The 14,159-nt window shown below is 37.5% G+C and overlaps 1 protein-coding gene across 1 annotated transcript; it reads right to left on the reverse strand.

Annotated features, from left to right (window-relative positions):
• Window positions 1–430: 430 nt before the first annotated feature.
• Window positions 431–13,859, reverse strand: pcbp2 (poly(rC) binding protein 2). Its single transcript, XM_060880846.1, has 12 exons — window positions 13,660–13,859; window positions 9,184–9,336; window positions 7,957–7,989; window positions 7,521–7,637; window positions 5,811–5,942; window positions 5,537–5,665; window positions 4,036–4,110; window positions 3,904–3,945; window positions 3,709–3,781; window positions 2,218–2,273; window positions 1,958–2,127; window positions 431–1,520 (listed from the first exon to the last, which is right to left on the reverse strand). Exons 2-12 carry the CDS (start codon window positions 9,274–9,276, stop codon window positions 1,484–1,486), a joined length of 957 nt encoding a protein of 318 aa, XP_060736829.1. The 5' UTR covers window positions 9,277–9,336; window positions 13,660–13,859; the 3' UTR covers window positions 431–1,483.
• Window positions 13,860–14,159: the final 300 nt, after the last annotated feature.

Consider the following 14,159-nt stretch of genomic DNA (forward strand, 5'->3'; position numbering starts at 1 on the left):
ATCCACAGGCAAATCACTAGGCTCTACCAAATTCACTGTCCATCTAAACCATCACTCTGCTACCTACTTAAAATGGTAATATACCGAAGAACTGAAATGCCCAGACACATCTTGCAATAAAATGTCATTTCTACCTCTGCCTTTTTACCTTTATTGCCAAGCACAGAGCACATATACAAGAATATGTTGGGTTCATTCTAAGAATTTAAGTGACTCAAAACCTATTGCTTCAGTGTTTGTTTAGTTAAAACATCCAATGACTCATAAGGCTGCTGACAAGGTGAACTTACGACCACAGCAAAACATACGTTAGCGCTACGTATAAGCCAGACACTTTCAATCTTTACATTATAACGACTTTGTCCATCAGCGCGCGTTAACATTGCATTTTTAAGGAGCTTGGAGGAAAAAATAAGAAAAAACAAAAAACTAAACACAAATTCATTTAATAGTTTCAGCATTTCACATCATTTTAATTTGCATTTTATAGTTTTTTTTTCCATTCCTGTTGCACTTCAAATCTAGAATATTCTGAAAACGTGCACAAAAAAGGTTTTAGGTTCTCCTTTACAAAATAAAAATTTTAACCAAGCAAACTGAGAAAAGAGGAAAACTAGTGTTACTTCTAGAATGATCCTTCTAGGTGATTAATCACTCACACCATATAAACAATGAGTCAGTTTGGAATCCTTTGCAGGCTCCCCACCCCAATAGGTTAAAAAAAATATTCTCTCTGTTTAAAAGAAATATTAATCAACTTATCACATCAGCAATATTTATCAATTTATCAGAAATGTCTGACATGCTCTTACCCATCCCTCTATCAAAATGGCCTTTGGCTGGGGAATAAAGAGGAATGACAAGATATTTGACCAGCAATCAACAAATACACTGCAGCCTTCAATCCACTGAAATACTTCAAAAATTGGGTGACAAGGTAAGTAACAAAGGGGGAAAGAAAAGACAAAAGAACCAGGAAACCAGTAACGAAGCTTGGCTACACCAAAAATATCCAAACCCCAGCAATTGACAGTTTCCTGGATATAAATTAAAATAAATAGACAAATTTGTATGGTACACTGAAAAAAACTGAACTTATTAGTTTGCTATTAGTTCCCCCACATGTTTTGTAAGAAAACTTAATAAAAAAAAACAAAAAAAAACGAGATTTTCCCAGTACTTTTAAATCATGTTGTGTACAACAGGATATGTTGAAAACCAAAGTGTTAAAAACGATACGCAAAAGGGATTTTAAAAACATGTCCATGAAATAAATAAATAAAATACCTATGCATATTAACTTCCAGAAAATATATTTATAAAGCACAGCCTGCATGGGTGAGGACAAAAGCTGGGTTGAGAATACTTGGTTGCTTTTATGTTTGTTTTTGCAGAATGTGAGTGCACACATGCACACTGTGTATGTGTGGGTAGCAGGGGTGGGGGTAACTGGCTAATGGAGATATGGCGGCTTATGTGAAGCTCAGTTTGTAGCCAGTCCTGTTGCCTCAGAAGAAAGTCTGTAAGACAAAAAGACAGATCAGTCAAACAATTAGCTGTTGTACATATTAATAAGTGTCATGTTAGTGGTGTGTAAATATACACAAGCCTAATTCCTATCCATTAAAGGCCTTAAACAACCTAAGCAGTGAGTAACCAGAGAGAAAAAATTATCCATCTTCGCCTTCCACTGTAAGCAAACTTCTAACTTTAATCTCTTGGCTCCCAGCCTCAGAAGGTTGTGGCATCTCAGGGATTCAAACTTGCAATCACTGAATGGTGAGACAAATGCTTTTCTGCTACGCTATTCAGCAGCCACATAACATAAAATGTCAGTCTACTCAGCATGTTGACTATTTATTTGAGCAATAAGTTATAAGAAAATGTTGCTGAAAGTTGGAGAATGTTATTATAACAAATAAAATCATCATCAGATGCTGTGTGTATGCAAGATTACCTAGCATTTATGAGGTATTCAGCCAAGCTGATGCTGGCTGGGGAGCCAGTGATGGTGACTTGGCGATCGTTGGAGCCTTCAACAGGATTGGCAATCTTGATCTGAGCTCCTGACATCTGGCGAATCTCATTTATCTTGGCACCTTGACGGCCAATGATGCAGCCAATCAACTGCAGAGTAAAAAACATTTAAAATCACATCCATCAGAACCAGGACTGTTATTAAATCCTACTCAATATTGTCACACACAACAAACTTACGTCATTTGGAATGGTCAGTTCATGAGAGCCAGTCTGTGTGGTGGCATCCATGCCAGCTGTAGAAGGATAGAGAGTATTTTCAGCTCTATTGGGAACTGATATCTGCCGCTTATACCCCTAAGCTTTGCAAGCCTCCCCAGTTTCTTGTGCTACATGTGTGAATGTCTTTCAGGTGTCATTCAAAACCATATATGCAGGCCTGAGTTTTAGCTATTTGACCAAAGCAAGATCCACCCAAATAAGCCTGATGAGTGTGTGACTTCCATATTGTTTACAACAATCAACATTTTTGTAGCAAGTAAGTGAACGCCCTAATGCTTGCCCAGAAACTCAGCTGATTCATTGTAATAAATGAATATGCACAGTATGTACTTAATAAATAATACTCTATTTACTCTGGAAGGAGTTTACTGTACTGTGTCTCAATATCATAACCTAATATTTTGGAATCTGGTTTTTATTTATTGCATTTTACATAAATATTTTAATTTGGATATGCTCTATCTTGGCTGAACAGGGCAGTTTTGATATTCATTTTGCACTATCCTGTTTTATATTGTGCTCAGCTTTACACCGTTTCCACATTCCTTCATCATCCATAAATGTTCATTTATTTAGCTAGGTGTTATTTTCTACACAAAGTCAGGTGTTATTTTCTACACAATGCAGCCTTGGTTTGCTGTGCAAAGAGTAAAGAGTAGCATGTCCTAGTAGTAATTTGTGGCACTATAAAACAAACCAGACTGTAAATTAGAGGCATTTACCTTGGTACTGGGAGTTGGATGGTTTCATTTCTTACTGACAGTCAGATATGAAGCTCATGGGACAAAGAAAGGCTACATTTATAAGCCTGGGCTTGTATAGTGTGCTTGTTTGGCAGTGTGCAAAGCACTTAATGTGCTCATTCATCTTCTGTTACTACTTTTATTTTGATGTGAATCAAATGATTGTGTATTTTATGAATAAACCACCAAGTGTTTTTTAAAGCACAAGGAGGCTCAAACAAATAAGTACACAAGTTGGTGGAAACATTAAATCATTTTTAGGGAGGAGTTAAAAAAAATAAAATAAAGTCTAAGTTCATGAAGTTTAAGCAGCTAGGATGGGGAAGGGCATGATAGAAAATTGTAGTAGATTAATATACTGGGTTACACTGGAAAAGCAGGTTTATAATAAACTTAAGATCACTACTGGTATTTTCAAATATCACATTAAAAATCTACATAAAAACAAATGCATGGTCCTTGCAAAAGAACAGGCTGATGTAAAATTAATGGTTGAGACATGCCACATTTGCAGTGTCAGTGGTGCCACTCTGAAGTGTGTGTATAAGACATCAGGTTTTTCCCCACTATTCGTTTGATAGTTTTGATTGATGGATTGTTGTTAGACCAGTGACAGTGAGAATTAATAACCCTTGCAACGATGCTACATTTGATATGCTCATACTTGTACAAGTGTAACAATTTTATTGTCTCTGCAAATACTCACCAGTGAATCCCTGACTGCTTGGGGCCAGAGGAAATGGACTTTGCTGCATTGCCAATTGGTGAAGTTTAGTGAGCTATAAATAGAAAAGAAAAGAAGAAAAAAAAAAAACTCCTGGCTTACTGGGCAAAAAAAACAACAAAACACACTTTTCTACTGATCACACAAGGGGAAAAAAGAATTAAGCATTTGTCTCACATCAGGTTGGGGAATGGCATGCTGTCCCTGCACCGCATATGCCTAAAAGAAGAATGAAATGTCTTAGGATAAACTCATTTCATTTGCTGTAGTGATAAAGATGTGTGAAAATTCCTCAACAGCAGCACTAACCTGTCCTCCAGCAAAGATAACAGGCGAACCTGAGGGTTTGGGTCGATAAGGGATGGTGACACCTTTGGGAGGAGACTAAATGAGGAGGGAGGGAGGGAGGGGGAGAGAGAGAGAGGGGGAGAGAGAGAGAGATATTAGTATGATATACATACACACAAACAAATACATACAGTATCTCACAATACAGCACCAGAAAGGAGGTGAGGAGTACAAAGACAAATGTGTCTTGCCTATAGTCAAGCAAGGTGGTGTGAGTGTTATGGTCTGGAGCTGCATGATCATTGAGGGAACCATGAATACCAACATGTATTGTCACATACTGAAGCAGAGCATGATCCCCTCCCTTTGGAGACTGGGCCACAGGGCAGAATTTTAACATGATCAAAAACTCAAACTCATTTCCAAGACTACCACTGCCTTGCTAAAGAAGCTGAGGGGAAAGGTGATGGACTGGCTAAGCAGACCTAAACCCTATTGAGCATCTGTGGGGCATCCTCAAACAAAAAGTGGAGGAGTGCAAGGTCTCGAACATCCACCAGCAGTGTGATGTCGTCATGGAGGAGTGGAAGAGGTCTCCAGTAGCAACCTGTGACGCTCTGGTGAACTCTATGCCCAAGAGGGTTAAGGCAGTGCTGGAAAATAATGGTGGCCACACAAAATATTGACACTTTGGGTCCAATTTGGACATTATCCATTTAGGGGTGTAATCACTTGTGTGGTCAGCGGTTTAGACAATAATCGCTGTGTGTTGAGTTATTTTGAGGGAACAGCAAATTTACACTGTTATACAAGCTGTACACTCACTACAATGTAGCAAAGTGTCATTTCTTCAGTTGTCACATGAAAAGATATAATAAAATGTTTGTCACACTTTAATGTTTTAAATCAAACAAATTTAAATATTAGTTAAAGATAACAAGTAAGCACAACATGCAGGTCATGACTAGGCCACTCAAAAGTCTTCATTTTGTTTTTCTTCTGCCATTCAGAGGTGCACTTGCTGGTGTGTTTGGATCACTGTCATGCTTTTCTGGCAGGTTATATGGGTTTGGATTTTGCTTTCCCTTAATAAAAACCTTCATTTATATGCAAAACTGCATGTTGTGTTTACTTGCGTTATCTTTGACTAATATTTAATTAATAATTAATATTTATTTGATGATCTGAAACAGTGTGACAAAAGTGCAAAAACAAAATTAGGTGGAAATTTTGAGATGAGATTGATTATATATATATATATATATATATATATATATATATATATATATATATATATATATATATATATATATATATATATATACACACACACACACACACACACACATATATACACACACACATATATAGAGTGCATATGACTTCTAGAACTTCGATGCACATTTTGAAAAGGAGACCTCAGATCCTTAGAAGGATATTTTAGTAGGATATAGCACAATAAATTTAAATGAAAGGTAATTGAAATATCCCACCATATACCCAAAAAGGTACAAGTGTTTACCTCTAGCATGACAACACAGATCTGTTTGACACACTCAATGATGGAGAGCGGTGTCCCAGCAATGGTAATGGCTCTTTCAGTGGAGTTAGGCAGCATGTCTCCTGCCACCTGTACCTGAGCTCCTGTTGACTTGTCAAAAAAAACAAAAAAAAAACACAACACTATCATCTATCCAACAGCCTAAAAATGCTATAAAATAACTACTGTAGGGGTGGTGGGGAGTTGGGGGTCTAGGGGAGGAGGAGCAGAATTGGTGAAACAAGTTTATATTTACCTCTCTGATCTCTTTGATTTTGCAGCCACCTTTACCAATAAGAGAACCACACTGGCTGGCTGGCACAACGATGCGCAGTGTGACAGGAGGCTTTGAGGTTGCTGTACTATTTGACATGGAGCTGCTTATGTCCTGAAAACAAGCCAAGAGGAATTAAAAGCTGTAGAAAAACTACTACATTTTCAGACAAACAGGCAACAGCAGTTAACTTCTCGTACAATATTTTGCATTTTAATGTGCATTTATCATCCAAAAGCAGAACAGCACCACCAAATATTTCTTAAATGCAAATATTTATTCCATTATGTTATGCAATTATCTCCAGTTGGTTACAAGTAATCATCTAGGCAATGCAATCGAGCTGGCTTCTTAATGAACATTTGTTATTATTTGGTGATCCTCTGGCAACTTCTCTAATATTTGCAATTACCAGAAGATTTGGGGAGAGTTTCATTTTAAAGAACTCTACATTTTGGCATGCAAGTGTAGTCTTCTTCATTTTTAAACTGCAAACATCTCAGAAATTTGCTCAAGGGTCGAGAGCAATAGGACTATAACCTTTATCAAAAAGATGTAGTGATGAAAAAGTTATAGCTAAAATTTATAGTTGTCATGAATAAGAAGAAGGCCAAAGGGTTATAAAATCTTTAAACATTAGATATGAATCTTATAGCATATTTAAACTGTAATATGGATTTCAAACCCTGCTGTCTTACTAGCAAAATGCCTTTGTTTGGCTAGAAAGCAGTAAATCTGAGCAACAACTAAAGTTTCCACTGCTCTTATTTTGCTCTTTACATAGTTGTTTTAAAGATTACTTGTGGAATTTTTCTTTTTACTTAATTTCATTGAAGTTGTAAAATCACAGACTGCATTGTGTTCTAGTCATTGTTTCACCATCTACTTTTAAAACTGTAATGGTATGGAAACACAACGCATGGTACGCATTGGTATACACCCACGAATGCTTCACTTGAGAGCAATGAGATCAGTAAGGCTGACTAATATTGCTGCAGAGTAGAGCTGGATTCAACATTGTCAACAATAAAAAAAAAAGTCTGCAAATATAATTGTTGTTCATTTCTCTCATGTGTCTCAAATTAAGGGCCTGCAACATCGCAATTTGAGCGGTGCAGCCCTGTAAAGCAGCCCTCCAGAATGCTATTACAATAGAAGAAAGCACAGCACAAATTTTATGACAGTGAAAATAAATCCAAACCAGCAGGCTGTGGGAAATTTTCACATAATTTAAAACCAAGAATGCTGTCGTGTGCAATGCATGCAAAGCGGAACTTGCCATTCACGGGAGCATAACGTGCATGTAAAGTTGAATCATCCCGCAGTTAACTAACTAGCAGTAAATCTACTGAATGCAATAAGTGTCTGATTTGAGTTGGACAAAATCAGAAAACTTACAGAATGACCTGTATAGTTGGCTCAAACTTTATTAAAACATATTTCAAAAGCTGAAGAGACTGTCTTTGTGAGATGATGTATTACTCAATGTTTTAACTAGTTGCAAAAGCTGAATAATTGTTCAAACCCTACTGATTAGTCAGTGAAATAGTCGATGATTAATTGTTCAATCAAAATAATCGTTTGTTGCATCCCTACTGCAGAGTAGCATATCAGGGCATACTGTGTCAGAATATAGACCGAGATGCAGTGAAGATTATTAGCAATTTTTTTTTAAAAAACAAGACTGTGTACCTCTTCGAGTTTATCAATGATCATGGAGAACGCTTTAAAAATGGCAGTGGTGGGCCCTGCCAGGGTGATGATGCGCTCTGGGCAGTTCCCTTCCGAGATGTTGATGCGAGCTCCACTCTGAAAAGGAGGCAGGGTTTTGAGCACATAAGTGAGTAAATTTCATCAATAAGTATTTAGGCAAGTAATGCAATGTAAACATTTCTGCAAAATTATTTAAACTACTTCTAGTAATACAGAAATGTAACTTCGGGAACTTGAATGTGTTTTGAATGCCAGTACTTTCAACATAACAGAAATTCAAAATAATAATAATAATAATAATAATAATAATAATGTTTAATTTATATAGCGCCTTTCCCAAGCTCAAGGACGCTTTACAAGGTACAGTATTTCAAGACAAATAATCTAAATTATTTGTATTAACCATAATACTCACCTCTTCTCGCATCTTCTTCACTGATTCACCTTTCTATAAAAGGAAAAAAAAAGGCCAGCATATAGATAATGTTACTTGTGGCAGCCATATAATAAATGTGTGGAAGAGCATTATTGCCACTATAATACTTCATGGTAAGTTTGTGCAATTATGTTTTTAGTCCAAACGTAATATTACAGTCAGTAAACCTAATACATTACTCAAATTTAGTCTCTGTTGCTCTGCAATTTAACATCATTTATGCTTTGCAACTTATCACCCAATAACATGGGGAGGAAAAAAAAAACTTTAATATGAAGCCAATCTTCCAGAAACCCCAACCACAATACATTAAACAAAACATTATGTCAAAGTAAATGAATGTTCTGAGCCAAGTCAGTTATAGTAATGAATGTTCATGCTTAGCTTTCATTCATATATTTAACACTATTTTTAGTGATGCCGCTGTTAGATTTCAGGCAAAAATGCTTGAAGTTTGCATGATGTAGAAGCTATATGCATTTACAGTCTACAGTTCTTAGGACATCATTCAGCACCTCAACTTAACAGATTTCCTGTACAATTCATTCATTCATTCATCTTCTACCGCTTATCCGAACTACCTCGGGTCACGGGGAGCCTGTGCCTATCTCAGGCGTCATTGGGCATCAAGGCAGGATACACCCTGGACGGAGTGCCAACCCATTGCAGGGCACATCCTGTACAATTAAACATTCTTTATAATTTCAAGTGTCTTGCCCAATCACTGCTGAGTGAGAGAAATCATATCAGCAAGACTGGATCATAAAATTGTATTTGGCTGTTTCTTTTAACTGCCGCTACCCTATGCAAACTATTCAAGATACTTCCAGATACTTTAAGCAACAGAAGAGAAAATGGATAGTAGACAAAAGATTATAAACTGATTATATAGAAATGTAGTGGTATGTTTAGTGTAATTTCTCATTGTGCATTTATGCAGAATCACCTAAATATCTACATTTGGCCGAGTTTTCACGACTGTGTCTGCTTGGTAAGCAGTTCTGACATTTATCATTCTAAAAATTGCACAAGCCTATTACACTAGCTAATTTTCACTGGCACACAGCTGTTATTCCTGGTCTTGAGTATTCAAACTATGCACCAAATTAGACCATAAAAAAGGGCTTACAGGATTTACAGGGTTTTTGTAGGTGTACAAAAAGTGTAGGGGTGTACAAAAAGTGTTAAGTGTAGGGGAGAACATACCTTGCCAATAATGCTGCCAACCTCCTTGCCATGCATAAGCAGCCTGATGGTGAGTGTGACATTGAGTCCACCTTCAATCACGCTTGAGTCCATCCCTGTGCTTTGGAGATATACCTGGTTCCACTGTATGCTCTTTGGTCACCACTGTTGAACCTGAACGACACAAAATCATCAGAATTTTCAGGACTGGTAACTTCTTTGGAAGGGAATTATATTTTTGAAGGAATATGGGCTTTTATATACACACATATACATACATACACACATATATACACGTGTGTGTTTTATATACGTGTGTGTGTGTGTGTGTATATTCGTCGCTGTCGGGCGGAAACCTCGCATGTCCAAATTTGGTCAATTTCATATTTTTTCACATATCGATGCTATTGGTCAGTCCCCACGTAGGTCTGTTATTTTTACAAGTTATTAACCAATCTAAAGTCTTGAAAATAGCTTGAGCGCAAATCTCAGAACTCCATTGTCCACCTCTTCCTCACTCCGCGGGAGAGATTCGCGGCATATTTCTCCTTAATAAGAGTCGCAACGAATCAACACGTCTTCTGAGGTAAATGTCTTCAAAACACTGGGCTCAAAGAAAAAAAAATCTTGACCCCCGCTAGTTCTGGTGCTCGTCTGGGGACAGGAATTTAGCGCAAGATAATCCACTGCAACGCAGACTAAACCCTGTGCACTGCAGATAAGGTACGATGTTTTTTTCATTTCCTGAAAAATAACGGTTTTGGAGATATGAGGATTCCGCCCGACAGCAACGATTATTTATATATTTATATATTTATATATATATATATATATATATATATATATATATATATATATATATATATATATATATATATATATATAAAAACAGACACTGCACTGCAATTTAATAACAGTGTGTCTAAAAACAGTACCACACAAACTGCTTTCCCTGGTTGGTTAATATATACAGTTATTATAGTAACTGCCCTTTTATGATCTCATCTTCACAGGAGTTGAAAAAAAGACCAAAAACTTATGTCACTTTCTAGATCTGTGAGCTTTGTTGCCCTTATGCAACAGCCATCTATTTACACTTTCAGGAAAGGCATGTCCCAGATAGCCTCAAATATTATATACTAAAAAAATAGTTTTATTTTACTATCTGCCATATCTATTGGTCACACAACCCATAGTGGATACAAACTTAAATGTTGCCTCTTTTAAGCATATTAGGATATGACTGTTAAGGAAAAGACTCCTTGTTAATTTCTCAGAAGTGATATTTGATTACACAGTTTAACAGGCTACAGACTACATTGCTGAAAATCTTAATGTCATTTCTCTATGATGTTCAAAACTGAAAAGAGACATGAAAGCTCAGACATGACCATGCCAGATAGAGCTGCAAATTACCAGTTCAGGTTAATACAAAGCTGCAGACATTATTACAAAGAAGCATTTTCCCTATTTGACATTCTTTCAGTTTAAAAATCAGCTACACAGGCACAGTGTGCAAACTCACTAAACAGACCATAACACAGAAGGCTTTCTCCATCAACAAGGCCGTGTGTGTTAGCTAGCATATGAGCATTAGTAGCAATAGTTTGACTTTCTACTATTTGCTGACATGTATACATAATTGTGAATGGACATTAATCATTACAGCAGGGAACAGATATACTGAAAGTTTGTATTGGCATAAATAATTAATAAAGTCTGGAATGCTACAAAACTGAAGACTGTAAATACCCCCAAAAAAGTTCTTAGCTGTAAATAACCTCATTAAATGAAATTATAAAAACTATGAACGTGCTCAGTGCGAAACAGCAGAGATGCTGTTTCACATTCATTTAACCCATTCATGTTTATGACAGAAGACATAAGATGAATCAGAAGGATGTTTTGCTGCTCTGCGCCAAAATCAGACGACAGGCATTTAAGGTTTGTAAAGAACTACACCATGGCCCCCTCAAAAACAAACATAAGCCTTCACATATTACATGATATGCAAATCTGCAGACACTGCATTTGCCAGATATTTAAGTAATCCAATTCAAAATGCATCACAATAATTGGAATTTGTTGAAGATGTCAGAAGTGGAGTATCAAATTGGGGTCAAGTGCAGATAAATAAACAAATAACCATGTACAATACACTGAACCTTGATGTAGATGAGCACAGTTAAAATCACGACCAGCCAAAAACAGCAATCTGATGCTAGGCAAAATGAAAACAAAAAAATAAAAAAAAGTCACCTGACCTGGTTTGACATGTAGGGTGAGCCTTGAGCCTACATTTCAGGTTGGCGGATTGTTTTCCTGCCACACACTGGGCCTGGAAAACCACATCATACGAGTTCCATGGCCTCTTAGTTTTGTTGTTACCCCTGTTGTGTCCCTTAACAACTAACTTACAGATTTTATAATGGATACTCCCATCACAAAACAACAAAAGTTATTTTGACCCCATTTCATAAACATGACAATCTCATAGCAAACCTATGGGATGAGTTCAAATGGAAGATTCACAGCATGAATGAAGCTGACAAATCTGCAGCAACTGTGGGATGAAATCAAACCAACACTGACCAGAAGGCAAGGTTTCCAACACAGAATAGCATCCATGCTGTCGAAGTTGGTAGATACAGGTGCATAATTGAATGCTAATTATAATGCCTGGTCATAAACCACCTGCAAATTTGTTACCATCCATACAATTGCTGTAGCACTTATCTTACACAGGGTAGCAGGGAGCTTCTCTCAGAGGACACCATGGACAGGATGCCAATGGACACAAGTACCTGGAGGAAACCACAAAAGCATGGGGAGAACATGCAAAATCTGGGCAGAGGTGGAAATCCCCTTCGGTAGAGCAAGAGATTGCGTTAAAGTTTGACTGAATGTTGACCGTGAAATGCAGAAACGCAATCTGGGTGATTGTGACAGCAAGTCAGCAGCTAACCCTGCAAACATTGTGCAAGTTGGAAACAATCACTTTGGATAGAATTACAGTCTATTGCAGGGAACCAAACTTTTCTGCACCAATCATCCAATCACGCGTGTGTATCTGGTTAATAATCAATTTAACTATAAAAATACATGGATGGAAACCCTGCTAATGTAAATAAAAAAAGTGCTGCACTAAATAGAAAAAACATTATATTTTATCTTGGATAGCAGATAAGACATGGACGTTTAGGCTGTGAGGTGCCATCTAGTGGACGCTGTTTTGAATCATCCGGATGTACAAAAGATACGCAGGCGACAAAGTGAGTATTGCCGCGCGCATGCGTGGAAAAGTGTAAAGTATTTGCCTTGCTCACGAATCCATCTTAACGATAGTGGGACTCATCTTTCTCATCAGTAGACCAGGGCTGTAAAATGAGCCATTACTGTAGGATGGTCAGAACCTCGTGTCACTTCGTGCATGTCTTTGTTTACTACTTAGGCCAAGCGAGTTCCAGTTGTAAAATCTACTCCCTAACGACCCCACGCAAGTAGGCACTTAAACGTAGATACCATCTCAGTTAAGAGAAGTATACGAAAATATGTTAAAATGATTATTAAAACAACGAGTGAACAAATGTTTGGTAGCTCAGGTAAAAAAAAAATCCTTAAAGGCGGAACAAAAAAAATGCACGTAAAACAGGCCTTTTTATGTTTTGTTTGTGACGAATGCTATATAAAAGACTAAGCGCGCGTAGCTAGTTAGCTAACAGATGTCCTCACAAACGCACTTAGCTGCGATAAACTAGGTTTGGGTAAAAACCCGAATGTCTAGTTACATTTAGGGGGGAAAAGCAACAACAGTCTAAATAAACGGGTAAATAATAGAGCGCCATGTACCCATGCAGAATATGAAGCAACAGGAAAGGCCGAAACGTGCAAAGTCCCTCATTAAGGCGGCCATCTCGCATGGCGCAAAATGGCAATAATACGTCATAACGTAAATCCGTACACAGGCAACAATAATACCCCAACTCAAATGCTGATAACTCTGCTGCTAAACATATGTTGGGAATGAGCTGGAATTAAATTATTATAGCAGTACTTCAGTCATTCATAAAGCCGAATTTGCTTAAATGCGACTTTTCTATATCACGATAGTAATTTGAGCAGTGCGCTCAGCTTATCAGCTAGCCAACTGTTAGCTGTTTAGCTGTCATAAGCGCATCTTAGCCATAGCTAACACACCGTTAGCAGTCTTAAACTAGACTGGCCACATAAAAGACAACTAAACCAGACGCTAAAATCCTAAAACACAACAATTATCAACAAACCTCGCGAATTTTTTTTTTGAAAACCTCGGAAAAACAACACAATTGAACATCACGAGTTTTAGCCCGCTAGCAAGAATAGCTCGCATCCGCAGAGGCCTACTGAGCATACGCACTCTGCCCGATGATCTTCATTGGTTTTGTCGTACTTCTACAAAACATAAAAACACGACGATTTAGAAATTAATAAATCAAACACAAATGTACATTCTCATACCTGTTCCAACCCTGGCGATGAGTTCAGGGGAGGGGTAGGGTTTATAGGGTAAAAAGGGGAAAGGTTCGGGAGGGAATTTAGAGAGGATTCGGGGAAGAGGGAAGACACACAATTGCGTGATCAGACTCCACTCTCCTCGTACAAAGACAACGAAACGCGCTCCAATCAACTTTCACCCCTGACCACGTATTTCGTCACGCGTCCCGCCTCTTCCTCTTTCTTTGTCCCTTTTCTTGTTCTGTTACGATCCTAGAGAGAAGAGCAGAGCAGCCGGGCGTGTCGCCGCCAGCAGGGCGCCAGCAAAGTGATCCTCTATACTTTCAGAGTAACAATTGAAACGACTTAAGAATGTTGATGAAAAGTATATAGTGTTTATTTTATTGTTTATATGTGTGAGCGCTATAAAACTGAATATTGAACTGAATATATACGTCTATAAAGGAAGCAAAGAAAAAATAGAGTATTTATTTACTTCATTACGAAACAAATGATACAGATAA

The sequence above is a fragment of the Tachysurus vachellii genome, chromosome 11, assembly GCF_030014155.1.
Source record: "Tachysurus vachellii isolate PV-2020 chromosome 11, HZAU_Pvac_v1, whole genome shotgun sequence".
Lineage (NCBI taxonomy): Eukaryota > Metazoa > Chordata > Actinopteri > Siluriformes > Bagridae > Tachysurus > Tachysurus vachellii.